Consider the following 17,417-nt stretch of genomic DNA (forward strand, 5'->3'; position numbering starts at 1 on the left):
TTTTTTTCCTCCCCCTCTTTTTTTCTCTCCCCTCTTTTTTCCCCCCCCTCTTTTTTCCCCCCCCTCTCTTTTTTCCCCCCCTCTCTTTTTTTCCCCCCTCTCTTTTTTCCCCCCTCTCTTTTTTCCCCCCCTCTCTTTTTTTCCCCCCTCTCTTTTTTTCCCCCCCTCTCTTTTTTTCCCCCCCTCTCTTTTTTCCCCCCCCTCTCTTTTTTTCCCCCCCTCTCTTTTTTTCCCCCCCTCTCTTTTTTTCCCCCCCTCTCTTTTTTTCCCCCCCTCTCTTTTTTTCCCCCCTCTCTTTTTTTCCCCCCTCTCTTTTTTTCCCCCCTCTCTTTCTTTCCCCCCTCTCTTTTTTTCCCCCCCTCTCTTTTTTTCCCCCCCTCGTCTTTTTTTCCCCCCCTCTCTTTTTTCCCCCCCTCTCTTTTTTCCCCCCCTCTCTTTTTTTCCCCCCCTCTCTTTTTTTCCCCCCTCTCTTTTTTTCCCCCCCTCTCTTTTTTTCCCCCCCTCTCTTTTTTTCCCCCCCTCTCTTTTTTTCCCCCCCTCTCTTTTTTTCCCCCCCTCTCTTTTTTTCCCCCCTCTCTTTTTTTCCCCCCCTCTCTTTTTTTCCCCCCCTCTCTTTTTTTCCCCCCCTCTCTTTTTTCCCCCCCTCTCTTTTTTTCTCCCCCTCTCTTTTTTTCCCCCCCTCTCTTTTTTCCCCCCCCTCTCTTTTTTTCCCCCCCTCTCTTTTTTTCCCCCCCTCTCTTTTTTTCCCCCCTCTCTTTTTTTCCCCCCTCTCTTTTTTTTCCCCCCCTCTTTTTTTTCCCCCCTCTTTTTTCCTCCCCTCTTTTTTCCCCCCCCTCTTTTTTTCCCCTCCTTTTTTTCCCCTCCGTTCCCCCACCCTTTTCTCTATCTTCTTTTCTTTCTCCCTTTTCTCTCTTTCTTTTTCCCCTTTTCTCTCTTTTTTTTTTCTTTCACATCAATTGCAGCTCTGATCTCCCTTGCCAAGAACTAAATCAAAGCCAGGCTGAGCAGCCCAGCAGAACCTTGGGAAGCTGCAGCAGAGCAGGGGGGCTGCACCTTCCCCCAATCCCCACCCCAGGAATGATTTTTTTTCTGCAGAACCATCTCAAAGCACTGAGCTGGGGCCCAGCAGCAAAGCCCTGGGCGTCCCAGGACCCTCTCCCCCTCCAGTCCCTTTAACCCCATCCCCAAAAGGGTTTTTTTTTTTTTTTTTTTTTTTTGGTCTTTTTTTTTGTTTTTTTTTCCTCTGCTAAAGGAGATTTATTTCTGCTGCCCTTCCCCTGCAAGAATTCAGATTTTGGTGTTTCCCCAGCCTGGGCCTCCCTGCTCCTCCCCTCCCCAGCCTGGCAGGGACCCCCCTGCTCCAGGAGGGGCTCAGTGGGGAACCAGCTCAGTAGGGTCAGACCAGTTCCTACCCCATGTGGGAAGAGTCACTGCTGTGTGTGTGTCCCCTGGAGCAGGGATGGGTGCTGGGACCCTTGGCTGGATAAAAAAAAAAAACAAATTTCCCCCCCTGGGGGTTTCCTGTTCCTCCTGGAGGTGTTGGAAAGGGGGTGTCCTGTCCCCCTCTGGAGTTACTGGAGGGGGGTGTCCTGTCCCCCCTTGTTCAGAGCTGACCCCATGTCCCAGAGCTGGGTTTCCTCCAGGGCTCAGAACCTTTGGGGACCCTTCAGAAGAGATCTGGTGCACTGGGGGGGGGTGTCCCAGGGCTTCCCAAGCCCTGGAATGGGGTGCTGCCCCATGGGGGGCACGGTGGCACCATAGTAGACCCCCCCCATCCTTCCCATGGGTCCTCGTGTCCCCATCCCCTGCATGGTGCTGGTGGTGGCCACGTTGTCCCCAAGCCCCAGGGAGAGGGGAGGATGTTGGGAAGCCCCTTTGGGGTCGGGGGGGGTCCTTTTGCATCCTGGGGGGCTGGGGGCAGGGATGGGTGCTGTGAGGGGGGGACAGTGTGGCCATGGTGGGGACACCTCTGGTTCTGGCAGGGGGGTTGGAGGGCAGGGCCCTGCTCAGCCATCTGCAGCCAGCTCCAACAAGCCCTGGCCTGTCCCATTCCTGGCTCCATCCCTGTTCCCAGCCTCTTTAACCCTTCCCGGGGAAAACCATGGAGCTGGGAGAGGACACTTTCAGCACCAGGAAGGAGCTGGGACTCCGTCTCCCCATCTTGCCCTGAGGTGGGGACCATCTCTGGGTGACCCCATCTCTGTCCTTGGCAGGTGCAGAACCTCAACAACATCATCTCCTTCCCCCTGGAGAGTCTGCTGAAGGAGACAGCTGAGGGACAGCCGCCTGGTGAGTCCCCTCTGGGATGTCCCCAAGGCTCCAGGTCACCTCTTTTGGGGGAGATGTGGCAACCACCACCACCTCCATCCCCCCCCGTCGGGGTTGGCCAGGAGGAGGATGGAGCAAAGTCCTGGGAGGCAGCAGGGATGGGGGGGAGAGACAGGAGCTGGGGGGACATCGGCTGGGAAGGGTCGTGGGGGGATGGGATGAGGGGGGATTGAGGTTGGAAATTAGGAGGGAATTCTTTCATTTGAGGGTAGTGAGAGCCAGGGAAGTTGGGGAAGCTTCATCCCTGCAGTGGCCAAGGTTGGATGGGGCTTGGAGCACCCTGGGCTGGGGGAGGTGTCCCTGCCCATGGCACTGGGGGAGCTTTGGGGTCCCTTCCCACCCAAACCAGTCCATGATTGGGTGACCCCATGTCCCCAAGGCACAGCCATGTCCCTGCTCTGGTGCCACCAGGTCTTTCACCTCCCCTGACACCTGGGTTCCTTTTGCTGCAGGACTCCAAGAAGCAGATTGAGAAGGCTTGGAAGGATTATGAGACCAAAGTGTAAGGAACCTTCTGCCTCGGGCAGGGAAAAAATCCCATTAATCCCCCTCCAGACAAAGATGTTTTGTCCCGGGGCTGCAGATGGGTGGGTGCTGGGTGACCATTGAGTGGGTGCTGGGTGCCCATGGGGTGGGTTCTGAGTGACCATTGAGTGGGTGCTGGGTGCCCATGGGGTGGGTGCTGGGTGCACATTGAGTGGGTGCTGGGTGGACCATTGAGATTGGGTGCTGGGTGGCTGTCAGGTGGGGTCTGAGTGACCATTGAGTGGGTGCTGGGTGCCCATGGGGTGGTGCTGGGTGCCCATGGGGTGGGTTCTGGGTGACCATTGAGTGGGTTCTGAGTGGCCCGTGGGGTGGGTGCTGGGTGCCCATGGGGTGGGTTCTGAGTGACCATCAGGTGGGCACTGAGTGCCCATGGGGTGGGTGCTGGGTGCCCATGGGGTGAGCTCTGAGTGCCCATGGGGTGGTGCTGGGTGCCCATGGGGTGGGTTCTGGGTGACCAATGAGTGGGTTCTGAGTGCCCATGGGGTGGGCACTGGGTGCCCATGGGGTGGGTGCTGGGTGCCCACTGGGTGGGCTCCACCTTCATCCTTTCCCATCGGGAAGGGGTTGAGCTGTTTCTCCTGGTGCCATCCTCAGCTGATGGGACACCCCTCAGGGACAGGGCTGTCCCCAAGCTGCCACCTCCCACCCCGCAGGGGGAAGATGGAGAAGGAGAAGGAGCGGGCACGCTGGGCTGGGCTGATCCAGGCTGAGCCGCTCGGTGGCCGAGGTGGCCGAGGAGACCCAGAGGGAGAGGAGACTCTTCCAGCTCCACATGTGTGAGGTCAGGGGGGACACGATGGGGACAGAGGGGACAGCTCAGCTTGGAGCGCCCGGGGACACCGGAGCTTGGGCACTGCCCCATCCCACCCCGCGTGGGTGCTGTGTGGGACCCTGGGTTGTCCCCATCCCCGTCCCCAACCTGGGGGTCCCCGTGGGATGTGGGTTTGGGTGGCACCCATGGGTGCACTGGGTCACCCCTCTGAGGGGGGGGTTCCTCTTGGAGGCTGGTGTTTGGGTGAAAGTTGAGCTTTTTGGTTCCTGATCCTTGAGCTTCTCTCCTGCTCCTAAAGCTCCTCTTGGGTTTGCCTGGGGGGCTCCTGGGGGTCCCTGCTGGGAGGGGAGATGGGAATGGGTGTAGGATGAAGACCCCCCCCCACCCAGTGACAAAGGCACCCGTGTGTTCTGACTCCAGACACCCCAACAACCCCTTGAGAGTGACAGAGAGCAGGGGATAACCCCCCCTTGGCTTGTCCTGGGGTCTCCAACATCCTGGGGGTGGCAGAACCTGGCAGAGCCCTGTGGTCCTGTTCCTCCCCCTACCCAAAAAAAAAAAAAAAAAAAAAAAAAGGGATGTGGGCTGGGGCTGGGACCCAGCCAGTCTGAGTCACTGCCTTGAATGGCCCCACTGTGACATGAGGGACATTGAGGGGACAGGGACAAGGGGGGGTGAGGGGTGCACGTGTGTGTGTGCACAGCAGAGCTGCTGCTTTTGGGGAGCTGGGCTGGAAATGGAGGGGGGGGACACATCTCTTCTAGGGGGGCTGGTTTGGGGCACGCAGATTTCTGGGTGATTTTTGCTGCTTTCTGGTCTGATTTCACCCCAGGGTGATGGGGGGGGGGGGGTGGTTACACCTCCCCTTGTCTCCCCTCACCACCAAAGAAGGGGGGGGATGCAGCTGGATCTGAACTGGGAATGAGGGGGCACCTCTTCTGGGGGATGGGGTTTCTGGGTGATTTTTGCTGCTTTTTGGGTCTGATTTCACCCCAGGGTGATGGGGTGGGGGTTACACCTCCCCTTTTCTCCCCTCACCCCAAAGAAGGGGGGGGATGCAGCTGGATCTGAACTGGGAATGAGGGGGCACCTCTTCTGGGGGGATGGGGGTTTCTGGGTGATTTTTGCTGCTTTTTGGGTCTGATTTCACCCCAGGGTGATGGGGGGGGGGTGGTTACACCTCCCCTTATCTCCCCCATCCCAAGGAAGGGGGAGGATGCAGCTGGATCTGAACTGGGGAATGAGGGGCACCTCTTCTGGGGGATGGGGGGTTTCTGGGTGATTTTTGCTGCTTTTTGGGTCTGATTTCACCCCAGGGTGATGGGGGGGGGTGGTTACACCTCCCCTTATCTCCCCCCATCCCAAGGAAGGGGGGGGATGCAGCTGGATCTGAACTGGGAATGAGGGGGCACCTCTTCTGGAGGATGGGGGTTCTTCTGGGTGATTTTTTTTGCTGCTTTTTGGGTCTGGTTTCACCCCAGGGTGATGGGGGGCGGGGGAGTTACATCTCACCCTGTCTCACCCCACCAAGGGGTGTGGAGTGGAAGGACCTGAACTGGGAAGGGGTGAGGGGCAGCTGACTGGAGGGGGGGGGCTATGTTGGCTGGAGCTTTAGGGGTGGGTGCTGTTTGCTGCTTTTTGGGTCCAGTTTCACCCCAGGGTGTTGGGGGGGGGGGCTACATCTCCCCCCACCTCCCCCAGGGCTGATGCAGCTGGACCAAGAACCAGGTGGTGCTGGGTCCCCTTCTTCTCCCTCCTCCCCTCCTGCTCCAAACCATTCCCAGGAGCTGCAGCAGCCTGGGGAGGAGCTCACAGGGGCAACGTTTGTGTGTGTCCCCCCCTCCTTATTTTGATGGGAAAAGCAAAAAAGCAAAAAAAAGCAAAAAAAAAGTAGTTTTTCTGCAGCTGATGGATGGGGTTGAGCCTGCAGGTCCCTGTCCCATGGGACACCTCGGATGGGCCTCAGGTTCTTGCTGCTCAAAATCTGATTTTTTTTTTTTTTTTTTTAGGAGCAAAAGAGCTTCACAGCAGTTGGGTTGTTGGGTTGGTTTTTGTTTTCTGTTTGGGTTTTTTTTTTTTTTTTTTTTTTTTTTTGAGAGCTGCCTCAGGGTTGGGTTATTTATTAACTCCAGAAGTCAGGAGCAGGAATGCTGGGCTGGAAATCCCAAGGACCCACCCCATGGGTCCTTGAACTTCTCCTCAGGGCTTGCTGGACATCCAGAGCCAGGTTTTTGGAGGGTGCTCCCTAGGGAGCTGCTTCAAATCCCACTGAGCCAGCATCCCAGCCCTTTCCTTCTCTCCTGGGGAAGGTTCTTCCTTCTTTCCTCAGGGATATTTCAGCTTTTCCCTGTCCTTGTCACCTCACTGGGGTCTTCTCCTCCTCCAGTACCTGCTGAAAGCCAACGAGTCCCAGATGAAGCAGGGCCCAGATTTCCTCCAGAGCCTCATCAAGTTTTTCCATGCTCAGCACAAGTAGGTCCCAGATAAATCCCAAATCTCATCCCCCCCCCTCCCGGGGTCACTGGGGGGTCTGGGAGGGATCTTCTCCCATCCCAGCCCCATAAAGCCCTTGGCTGCATCCAGGAGGCTGAAAGGTGTTGGCTGTAGGAGCTGTAACCAAAGGGGCTGGGAGGAAGGGGCTTGGGAATTATCCCAGGATTTGGTTTCTGGATGGGGTTTCCAGGATGGGGTTCAGCTCTGGGGTTTCTACCAAGGGGTTTTTTTGGGGCCGGGCTGAATGTCCCCTCCCCTGTCCCACTGCTCCAGGAGGCTGGGGCAGTGACCTGGGGGTGTCAGGGCATCTCCTGCAGCTCTCCAGGGGGGAAACTGAGGCAGGGAGGGGATGGATGTGTTGGCCAAAAACATGGCCCCAACTACGACCTCCAGACCCTGAGGTTCTGGGATTAACCGAGGCCTTTTCCCTCTCCCCTTTCCCTTTTTTCTTTTTCCTTTTTTCTTTTTTTTCCTTTTTGCTATTTTTTCTTCTTTTTCCTTTTTCCTTTTTCCTTTTTCCTTTTTCCTTTTTCTTTTTTCTTTTTTCTTTTTTCTTTTTCTTTTTTCTTTTTTCTTTTTTCTTTTTTCTTTTTTCTTTTTTCTTTTTTCTTTTTTCTTTTTTCTTTTTTCTTTTTTCTTTTTCTTTTTTCTTTTTTCTTTTTTCTTTTTCTTTTTCCTTTTTCCTTTTTTCTTTTTCCTTTTTCCTTTTTCCTTTTTCCTTTTTCCTTTTTCCTTTTTTCTTTTTTTTCTTTTTCTTTTTTCCCCCTTTTCCCTTTTCCCCTTTTCCCCTTTTCCCCTTTTCCCCTTTTCCCCTTTTCCCCTTTTCCCCTTTTCCCCTTTCCCCTTTTCCCCTTTTTCCTCTTTTTCCCCTTTTTCCCCTTTTTTCCCTTTTTCCCCTTTTTCCCGTTTTCTCCGTTTTCTCCGTTTTCTCCGTTTTCCCTTTTTTCCCTTTTTTCCCTTTTTTCCCTTTTTTTCCCTTTTTTTCCCTTTTTTTCCCTTTTTTTCCCTTTTTTTCCCCTTTTTCCCCTTTTTTCCCTTTTTTCCCTTTTTTCCCTTTTTTTCCCTTTTTTCCCTTTTTTCCCTTTTTTCCCTTTTTTCCTTTTTTCCCTTTTTTCCCTTTTTTCCCTTTTTTCCCTTTTTTCCCTTTTTCCCCTTTTCCCCTTTTTTCTCTTTTTTCTCTTTTTTCCTTTTTTCCCCTTTTTCCCCCTTTTTCCCCTTTTTCCCCTTTTTCCCCTTTTTCCCCTTTTTCCCTTTTTTCCCTTTTTTCCCTTTTTCCCTTTTTTCCCTTTTTTCCCTTTTTTCCCTTTTTCCCTTTTTCCCTTTTTCCCTTTTTTCCCTTTTTCCCTTTTTCCCTTTTTTCCCTTTTTTCCCTTTTTCCCTTTTTTCCCTTTTTCCTTTCTTTTTCCCTTTTTCCCTTTTTCCCTTTTTCCCTTTTTCCCTTTTTCCCTTTTTCCCTTTTTCCCTTTTTTCCCTTTTTCCCTTTTTCCCTTTTTCCCCTTTTTCCCTTTTTTCTTTCCCTCCCCCTTTCCCTCCCCCTTTCCCTCCCCCTTTCCTCCCCCTTTCCCTCCCCCTTTCCCTCCCCCTTTCCCTCCCCCTTTCCCTCCCCCTTTCCCTCCCCCTTTCCCTCCCCCTTTCCCTCCCCCTTTCCTCCCCCTTTCCCTCCCCCCTTTCCCTCCCCCTTTCCCTCCCCCCTTTCCCCCTTTTTTTTCCCCTCCACCCTCTCCTCTGCACCTTAATCCCATCCAACAAATCCCCAGTTTTTTCCAAGATGGTTGGAAAGCTGCCCAGAACCTCTCCCCTTCATCGAGAAGCTCGCTGCCTCCCTCCACTCAGTAAGTCCCCAACTCTGCCCCCCCCCAGCTTGGCTGGGTCCCCCCCAGATCCCAAACACCCCTCCCAACCCCCCCTTTCCCTCCCAGCTCCACCAGGCACAGGAGGAGGAGGTGAAGCAGCTGACCCAGACCCGGGATGCTCTCCGGAGCATCCTGCAGCTGGAGAACAAGGAGGTGAGGGGGGGGCAGGATGGGTGCTGGGAAGGGTGCTAAGGAAGGGTGGGGGGCAGCAGGGAGAAGAGGACCAAAGGGGGACAATCCATGGGATTTGGAGAAGCAGGGAAGCAGGGGATTTGGGAAGGGGTGAGGGGCCTCTGGGATGCTTCAGGAGGAGGTTGCATGAGGGCAGTGGCCACTTCTGTCCCTTTCACTTCTCTTTTTTTAATGTTTTTTTTTTTTTTTTTTCAGGAGAACCTGAGCAGGAAGAACTCAGGCAGTGGTTACAGCATCCACCAGCACCAGGGGAACAAGCAGTATGGGACGGAGAAATCAGGATTTCTGTACAAGAAGAGTAGATGGGTGAGGATGGGGGGTGGCTACTGAGATCTGGCTCCATCCTGGGGGTGCTGTGGCCTTGGGAGAGCTCCTGGGCGGTCCCAGAACTGGGTCATCCCCAAGTGGAGCTGTTTGGGTCAAGGTTCTGCTCGCTGCTGGACAGGTTTTTGGGTGAAAACCTGCTGCCATTTTAAGCACCCATCAAGCCTTGGAGAATGGAGGAGACCTGAGAGGTGGTGGTCAGGGCTTGGTGGGGCTGTGCTGAGGGGGGGTGTGGGTGATGGGACCCGTGCTGACACATCCTCATTCCTCCTCTTCCTCCTCCTCTTCCTCCTCAGCATCCGCAAAGTCTGGCAGAAGAGGAAGTGTGGGGTGAAGTATGGCTGCCTGACCATCTCCCACAGCATGGTGAGGAGCAGGAGGGGTGAGGGGGGTGACCCTGGGAACCTTGGTGTCTGTTGGATTTTTAGTTTTGCCCAAATGGTCACAAATCGAGCTTAAAATGGAGTCCTGGGGACTGGCCTGGGGTCGTCCCCCCCCTGGGGTCCATGAGTGTCCTTGAGAGGGGACTTTGGGTTGGGTTGGAGCAGTGAGATGGACATTGAGGTGCCAGAGAGGGCCCAGGGGGTTTGAGGGGGGAGAAGAACATAGGAGCGAAATAGGAGAAAGATGAGAAAAGGGGGATGGGAGTAGGAGGGAAAATAGAGAAGGAAAAGAAAAGAGGGTTTGGGGGAAATGTTCGTGCTGCCCCCTGTGATGGGAGACCGCGAACTGCAGGGGGGACAAGGGACAAGGCTCAGGGACATCACGGAGCTGTCCTGGAGTCATCGGATGGTTTGGGGGTGAAGGGACCTTAAAGACCATTTAATTCCCACCCCTGCCATGGGCAGGGACCCCTCCCACCAGCCCAGGGTGCTCCAAGCCCCATCCAACCTTGGACACTGCCAGGGATGGGGCAGCCACAGCTTCTGGGGGCACCCTGGGCACCCTCACACCCCAAGAGTTTCTTCCCAATGTCCACCCTAAATCCTTCTTCCAGTTTAAACCCATCACCCCTCATCCCATCCCCTCCAGGCCCTTGTCCCAAGTCCCTCCCCCAGCTTTCCTGGGGCCCCTTCAGGCACTGGAAGGTGCTCCAAGGTCTCCCTGGAGCCTTCTCTTCTCCAGGCTGAATACTCCAAATTTCTCCCAGCCTGGCTCCAGAGCTCCAGCCCTCAGCTCCTGTTCTCCTGCAAAGGGGCAGAGAAGGTCCCACTCTGGTTATCCCAAGAGGGACCCTCTGGGAATGTTTCTTGTCCCACTGGAGTTGCTGTTGGGGGGGGGTGGATGCTCAGTGAGGCATTTCCAACCCCTTCCCAGTTACTGAACCTGCTTCTTGTCCTCCCCCCCTGCAGATAAACCGTCCCCCTGTCAAGCTGAACCTCCTCACCTGCCAAGTCAGGCCCCACGCCGAGGAGAAGAAGTGCTTTGACCTGGTGACACGTGAGTGCCACCACGGGGGTGGCTTTCTTGGAGCTGGCAGTGGCTGAGCTGCCCGGGGGGGACTCCAACCTCTTTGCAGGGAGTTCTGGGGAGCCAGGAGGTCTCCCCACAGCCTCCTCCAGGCTGAACACCCCTCAGCTGAGCCCTCAGATTTAGCAACCTCGAGACAAAAAGAGGTGTTGGCAGCTCGGGGGTGGTGACAGGGGGACTGCAGTGGCTGCACTGGAGTTGGGAGCAGGCTCGGCTCCTTCCTGCCATCCCAGGCATCCCCAATTCCCTTCTTCACCTTCTCCCCCCCTCTCCCCATCCCTGCAGACAACAGGACCTACCACTTCCAGGCGGAGGATGAGCAGGAGTGCGTGGTGTAAGTCCCGCTGCTGCTGCCTCCCACCCTCCTCTTCCTCCCCCATCCTCCTCTTCCTCTTCCTCCTCCTGACGAGCTTCCCTCCTGCCCAGGTGGGTCTCGGTGCTGCAGAACAGCAAGGATGAAGCCCTGAGCAATGCCTTCCGAGGGGACCCCAGCAGCAGTGGGGGGGCAGCAGGTGGGGGGGCAGATGGTGGCTTGCAGGACCTCACCAAGGCGGTGATCAGCGAGGTGAAGAACATGGCAGGAAACAGGCAGTGCTGTGACTGTGGAGCCCCGGGTAGGGCAGGGAGGACACGTGTCCCCTCCTCTAGATGTGTGGGGAGGGGGTTTGGAGCCTCCCGGGGGGACGCTGAGCCCCACGTTGTTCCCCACCCTGTGCAGACCCCACGTGGCTTTCTACCAACCTGGGGATCCTGACCTGCATCGAGTGCTCCGGCATCCATCGGGAGCTGGGGGTGCATTATTCCCGGATCCAATCCCTCACCCTGGATGTCCTCAGCACCTCCGAGCTGCTGGTAAGGGGATTCCCCAACCCAGAGAGCTCGCAGCCCCCCCAAAAAACCTCCTGGGATGCAGAGTTCATCCCTCCCCTATCCCCTATCCGCTCACAAACGTGCCTCAGTTTCCCCAGCTGCAGTTTGCAGCCCCCAGTGCTGTGGTCCCAGTGATTGGGGGGCTCTACAAAAGCCATTGTTAAAGTGGGGGGGGGGGTGGCTGGCAGCCCCCCAGGATTTGCTCCCTTTTAAACCAGATGTTCCCTGAGCTGAAAGAGCCTCATTCCTGGGGGAGCTGCTGCTCTGGGGAAGGTCCTGGGTGGATCCAGTGGATTCCTTCTGCCCCTTTGCCTCCAGGGTGGTGCTGGGGCAGGGTGGTGGTGGCCATGGGGGGGGACATTCATCTGCCCTTGTCCCTCTGTCCCCACAGCTGGCTGTCAGCATTGGCAACACTCGCTTCAACGAGATCATGGAGGCCACGCTGCCCACGCAGGACTGTCCCAAACCCTCTGCCAGCAGTGACATGTGAGTTGGCCACAGCCTGGGGGGGCTCAGGGGGGGTCGGGAGGAGGGGAGGTGCCCAGGGCATGGTGTCCCCTCACTGCTGCCCATCAGCTCCCAGCCAGCCCAGGGATGGGAGGTGGGGAGATCCTGGTGGCATCGCTTGGGGGACGCTGGGGATCTGCACCTTTTCCGAGGGGTTTTTCCCCCCCAAACCTGAGGCTGGAGGAGGAGGCAGGAATTTGGGGTGCCTCCAGCTGGGGTGGGGACCCTGAGGGGTCTGTTCCTGGTGCTGATGGCACCTGCAGGGCTGCCCGGAAGGAATTCATCGTGGCCAAGTACATGGAGCGACGTTACGTCCAGAGGAGCAGCCCCGAGGATCCCCATCGCCTCTGGGAAGCCATCCAGACCCGGGACCTCCTGGCCCTGCTCCAGGCTTTTGCTGAGGGCCACGACCTGGCCAAGCCCCTGGCCAGCCCCGAGGGTCAGGTGAGCCCCGTGGCCACCCCCGAGCAGTGCCCGAGCCTTGTATCCCTCTGGGTGCCACCAGCAGGGATCTCCTGCTCTCTGGGTGGAGATGGGGCCTTGGGAAGGTGAATGTCTTCAGGTCCAGCTCTTTTCTCCATCCTGGGGGAGGTGAAGCCTCCTTGGGTCCAGCTCTCTCCTGCCCTGCACCTGGGAGGAGACAAAACATCCTCGGGTGCAGCTCTCCTTTCCCTTTGTCTTGGGGGAGATGAAGCCTCCTTGGGTCCAGCTCCTTTTCTCTCCATCTGGGAGGAAATGAAGCCTCCTTGGATCCAGCTCCTTCCTCCTAATCTTGGGGGGGATGAAGCCTCCTTGGATCCAGCTCCTTCCTCCTAATCTTGGGGGGGATGAAGCCTCCTTGGATCCAGCTCCTTCCTCCTAATCTTGGGGGGGATGAAGCCTCCTTGGATCCAGCTCCTTCCTCCTAATCTTGGGGGGGATGAAGCCTCCTTGGGTCCAGCTCCTTCCTCCTAATCTTGGGGGAGATGAAGCCTCCTTAGGTGCAGGTTTCTTCTCTCTTTCTTGGAGGACACAAGGCTTCCTCCTCTCCATCTGAAAGGAGATGAAGCCTCCTTGGATCCAGCTCCTTTCTCCCCATCCTGGGGGAGATGAAGCCTCCTTGAGTCCAGCTTCTTTCTCTCCATTCTGGAGGAGTTGAAGCCTCCTTTTGTCCAGCCTCTTCCTCCTAATCTTGGAGGAGATGAAGCCTCCTTAGATCCAGCTCCTTTCTCCCCATCCTGGGGCAGATGAAGCCTCTTTGGGTCCATCTCTCCTCTCCCCTCCATCTCCCAGCAGGACCCGGCTGAGCTGGCCCTGCACATGGCCGTACGCCAGGCTGACAGATCCTCCCTTCCTCTGGTGGATTTCATCATCCAGAACGGGTACCTTACCCCAGCTGCCCTCCGTGTCCCCTGTCCCCCTCCCCTGCAGGGTGTGGGTGGGGGGACCCATGGCTTTGGTGCTCTTGAGGACAGGGGGACACTGGACCGGGTGATGCCGGACGGGAACACGGCTCTGCACTATGGTGCTCTCTACAACCAACCCAACTGCCTCAAGCTGCTCCTGAAGGGCAAAGCTGCCTTCAGCACAGGTATGGGGCTGGGCTGGGGGGGGATCTGAGGTGGGGACAGGGTGGCTGTGACCTGGAGATGTCCCCTTTGGTCTCTCGTGCAGTGAATGCAGCGGGTGAGACAGCCCTGGAGGTGGCCAGGAGGCTGAAACACACGGAGTGTGAGGAGCTGGTAGGTGGGATGAAGAGATGGGGGAGAGGTTTGGGACGGGGCCAGGGGACTGGAAAGCCCCAGGGAGGGCTGGCGTGGAGGTGGGGGGCTCTGGGGACACGTCCCCCTCCCCGTGCTGACCCCAGCCTGCTCAGCTGGAGCAGGCACAGGCGGGGAAGCTCTCCCCGCAGATCCACGTGGATTACGACTGGGAACCCCCCCAGGAGTTCCCCTATGACAGCGAGGAGGAGCTGGAGGAGAAGGTACCTGGGGAATGGGGGTGGTGGGGCCCTCGTGTCCCCAGCGAGGGGAGTGCAGAGCCTTGGGACAGCCCTGGAGCTGGGTGTCTGTCCCCAGGTGAGCCCCCTCCAGCGCTCCTTCAAGGGGACGTCACCCCTGGCCACCACCCCCCTGCCCGCTGCCCCCCAGCCCCGCTGGAGCTGCATGGGCATGGACATCACCAACAAGACCTACGAGAGTGTCCTGGTGCCCTCCCACCCCACTCCCCGACGGGCCCACAGCGAGGAGATCCCCCCCCCCCTGCCCCTCAAAAACCCCACGCGGGGCAGCGCCCGCCCCAAGCCCGGCCACAGCCCCACGGGTGAGTCTGGGGTGGGAGGGTCACCTCTGGGGGCTGTCCCCTCGCTCGTGGAGGGTTTGTGGCACCCACGGAGGGTGTGTTCCTTCACCCATGGTGGGGATGTCACCTGTGGTGTCAGGTTGTCACTTCATCCCTGGTGGGACTTTTCCCCAACCCAATGGTGGATCTGTCACCCGTGATGGATCTGTCCCCGTTTCCATGGTGAATCTGTAGCCTTGCTCATGGTGGATCTGTCACCCATGGTGGATCTGTCCCCTTTCCCATGGTGGATCTGTCCCCTTTCCCATGGTGGATCTGTCACCCACGGTGGATCTGTCACCCATGATGGATCTGTCCCCTTGTCCATGGTGGATCTGTCACCCATGATGGACCTGTCCCCTTTCCCATGGTGGACCTGTCCCCTTTTCCATAGTGGATCTGTCACCCATGGTGGATCTGTCACCCATGGTGGATCTGGTGGTCCTTTTTTGGGGTGTGGGGGTGTCTGTCCCTTCCCCCACCCCTCATATTTAATTTTTTCCCCCCACAGAACGCCCCGAGCTACCCCGCCAAGCCTCAGACCCTCACTTCTCGGGGGTGGCCGAGGTTCCTGCGTGGCGTGGGCTCCCCTCAGCCTCCAGCCTGGGTGCCCTGGACACCATCTCCAGCCCCCCCAGCACCCGCAGCCCCCCCGAGACCCGGCGGGCAGCTTACTGGGAGACCCGGTCAGAGACCGAGACCAACGGCAACCGAAGGGCTCCAGAGCTCAACCCCCCCCCCGGGCAGCCCCCCCCGGGCACCACGGCCCCCGACATCCCCCCCGTCAAGTTTGGGTATGGACCCCCCCTCTCCCTTCCATCTGCTCCAGCCTGGGGGTGGATGGTGCTGGTGTGTTGTTGTCCCCCCCCCCCCCAGGGCATGAGGGACCCCAAATTGTCCCTTGGGGTGGAGGGTGGGAGGTAAGGGGTCCCCATCCTCACCTGGACCCCCTCCTCTCCCTCCCCAGGGGGGTGATGCTGGCCCTGGGGTGGAGGAGGGGGTGGGGAAGTTGCTGGGTTGTCCCTGGAGAAGGTGACACGGGTTTTGGGGGGGACACCACACCACACCACAACTGTCACCTGGGGTGACTTCACCAAAGTGATTGGGTTTCCCCTCAGTTCTGGAAATCAGGGTGGGTTTGAGCCCCTCTGAGGCAGGATGGGGGCAGGACCCCCCCCCTCCATCCTTTGGGTCCTCCTGGGGACCCCAGACCCCCCTGAGACTTCATGGGGAGGGGGACATGGGGTGGGGGGTGACAATGTCCCTGCTGTCCCCACAGCTCGGGGAGCACCCGCTCGTACCGGCGCATCAGTGGGGGGGGGGGCAAAGTGGGGTCACCCCTGTCCCCCCAGAGCCTCGAGGACCCCACCCTCAGCAAAATGCCCCCCGTGCCCATGCCCAGGAGGTTCGCTCCAGTAAGTGCCACCACCTGGGGGGGGCTCAGAGGGGCTGCAATGGGAGGTGGGGGGGGGGGGTCACCCTCTGCATCCTCAAGCATCCAAGCACCCTGAGGCAGGGGGTGGCAGTAGGGGTGTCACATCCCTCTGTTACCCTTTGGGGTGGCTTTTTTTTTTTTTTTTTTTTTTTTTTTTGGGGGGGGGTGGGTGGGTTTTGTCACCTCCTTGTCCCCTCCTTTGCAGGCCAAGGGGAAGCAGAAGAGGGTGAAGGCAGTGGCTGACTGCAAGGGGGACAAGGCAAGGGAGCTGACATTCTCCAAGGGAGAGGTGATCGTGGTGACCCGAGAGGAGGACGAGCAGAGCTGGGTGAGTGGACACTGGGGGTCCCAACCCTTTACCCCCCAGCCCCCCCAAATTCTCTGGAGCAAGTTGGGTGTTCACAGATGGGTGCCCCCTACCCCTTGGAGAAGGGCATGGATGTATCACCAGACCCTCTAAATCCCTCTGGGAATGGGGACAGCAACCCCAAAACTTCTCCCCTGCTTGGGGTTGGGACTCCCCACACCCCTGAACCCCCAATTCCCCCCCCCACACACACTTTCTGCACCCCCAGGTTGGATTCATCGAGGGTGACGGCTCCCGCACCGGGGTCTTCCCCGCCAGCTTCGTCCACCTCCTGCAAGACTGACAGGGGGACAGTGGCCCCTTTTGTCCCTGTCCCCTCCGTGGGGACCTGAGGCAGCTCCCCAGCAGCTCCGGAGCAGCCCCAGCCCCAGCAGAATTGGGACACATGCCCAGGAGCCTCCTGTGGGACCATCCTGCCCTCTGAGGGGGCTCAGAGACACCCCCCCCACCCATACATTGGGAAGATCACCCCTAGATCCTCCTGGGGGGGGGGCTGGGGGGCTGCCACCCCCCCCCCTGGGAGCAGGGCAGAGAACTGGCAGACTCATGACAGTTGTGGGCTGAGGTTTCTCTGCTGTGTTCCCCCCCCTCCCTGGGGCTTTCTTCTCCCTTGCCTGCAAGAATTTGAGGATGGGGGGGGATGCTTAGTGCCCCCCACTCTCCTCTATGGACCCCCCCATAACCAGCTTGGAGGGGGGAAGGGGTGGGGGGCAGCTGAGTGTGTCCCCCCCCTCCTTTTTCCCCGCCTGTGAAGTGTTTGGGAGGGGCAGGGGCTTTAGGGACCTTGTCTGGAGGGGCTCTGCCCCCTTTTCCCCCCCCCCCCGGACTGGGCTGGTGGGGTTTGGATGTCCCAAAACCTCCCCAAAATGGGTGGCAAAAAGTCCCCCCACTGGTTTAGGAGGGGGGGGTTGGGGGGCAGCCCCTGCCCCTGGCTGGGGTGGGTGCTGGATCACCTCCCCGGCCCTGGGGGGGCTCTTAAGGGGGTTGGGGGGGATCCTACAGCTTTTTCTGGGACCAATGGCCCCGTTTCAGCCCCCCCTCAGGACCCCTCACCCCCCCCCCCTTCCCCTTTTCTCGTTTGTGTGTCAAATATTTCATCTCACCAGCAGCCTTTTTGGGGTTAATTTTTCATGTTTTCTGTCTCTGGTTTCTAATAAACCCAACACTTTTGTAAATGTGTGGCAGGGGGGGGCTGGCAGTCCCCAACCCGGGTGATGTTGGGGACATCACAACCCTGGGGGTGGCTCCTGAGCATCAGGGTCCTCATCAGGGTCCTGAGCACCCCATGGCCTCGGGGGTGGCATTTGAGGGGGGGTTGGGGGGAGCACTGAGCAGGACCCCCCTCCAGCCCCCCCCCTTTGGCCAGGGACAAGCGAGGGTGGCACTTGTCACCTCACCCAAGCCCCGGTGCCAGCCCAGCCTGGGGACAGCATCGTGGCCCCTCCTCTGGGTGCTTGAGGGGCTCCTGGCACCCACCCTGCTCCGGGTGGTCCTGGGGGGCTCAGCAGAGGTGATGCTGGGGAAGCTTTGACCCGTGACAAAGAGCATGGGACATGTTGGGGTGGCATTTGTCACCTGGGGGCTCTCCCTGCTGCAGGACACAAAGGGGGGGTGGCAGCACCAAATGCAGCCCACACCTCAGGCAGAGCCATGGGGGGGGGGGGCATAAAGCCACATCAAAGGTGACAAAGCCACATCGCAGGTGCCAAAGCCACCTCGAGGTGCTGAGGTGGCATTTGTCACCAGGGGGTGTTCCCTTGGGGATCTCCCGGGGGGTGGCACTACAACTGCACCCCCTCCCTCGGGCTGAGCTGTCCTGGGGGTGGGGGGGGGGGGGCACAATGCCCCAGCAAAGGTGACAAAGCCACAGCAAAAGTGACAAAGCCCGCCGGGCAAAGCCACCTCGAGGTGCTGAGGTGGCATTTGTCACCAGGGGGTGTT

The 17,417-nt window shown here is 58.4% G+C and overlaps 1 protein-coding gene across 1 annotated transcript in view; it reads left to right on the plus strand.

Moving 5' to 3' along the window:
* Window positions 1-16,651, plus strand: part of ASAP3 (ArfGAP with SH3 domain, ankyrin repeat and PH domain 3) — a 25,063-nt gene extending 8,412 nt beyond the window's left edge. Inside the window, 26 exon segments of the mRNA XM_071767456.1 lie at window positions 2,214-2,264; window positions 2,266-2,289; window positions 2,781-2,830; window positions 3,528-3,588; window positions 3,590-3,655; window positions 6,033-6,118; window positions 7,897-7,931; window positions 7,934-7,971; window positions 8,059-8,145; window positions 8,380-8,503; window positions 8,630-8,874; window positions 9,861-9,948; window positions 10,264-10,312; window positions 10,405-10,592; window positions 10,697-10,830; window positions 11,240-11,334; window positions 11,619-11,799; window positions 12,628-12,716; window positions 12,810-12,925; window positions 13,009-13,076; window positions 13,211-13,318; window positions 13,413-13,656; window positions 14,186-14,468; window positions 14,954-15,089; window positions 15,315-15,437; window positions 15,685-16,651. Coding sequence (XP_071623557.1) covers window positions 2,214-2,264; window positions 2,266-2,289; window positions 2,781-2,830; window positions 3,528-3,588; window positions 3,590-3,655; window positions 6,033-6,118; window positions 7,897-7,931; window positions 7,934-7,971; window positions 8,059-8,145; window positions 8,380-8,503; window positions 8,630-8,874; window positions 9,861-9,948; window positions 10,264-10,312; window positions 10,405-10,592; window positions 10,697-10,830; window positions 11,240-11,334; window positions 11,619-11,799; window positions 12,628-12,716; window positions 12,810-12,925; window positions 13,009-13,076; window positions 13,211-13,318; window positions 13,413-13,656; window positions 14,186-14,468; window positions 14,954-15,089; window positions 15,315-15,437; window positions 15,685-15,759 — 2,844 coding nt within the window. The 3' untranslated portion in view covers window positions 15,760-16,651.
* Window positions 16,652-17,417: the final 766 nt, after the last annotated feature.

The sequence above is a fragment of the Heliangelus exortis genome, chromosome 24 (genome assembly GCF_036169615.1).
Source record: "Heliangelus exortis chromosome 24, bHelExo1.hap1, whole genome shotgun sequence".
Classification (NCBI taxonomy): Eukaryota; Metazoa; Chordata; class Aves; order Apodiformes; family Trochilidae; genus Heliangelus; species Heliangelus exortis.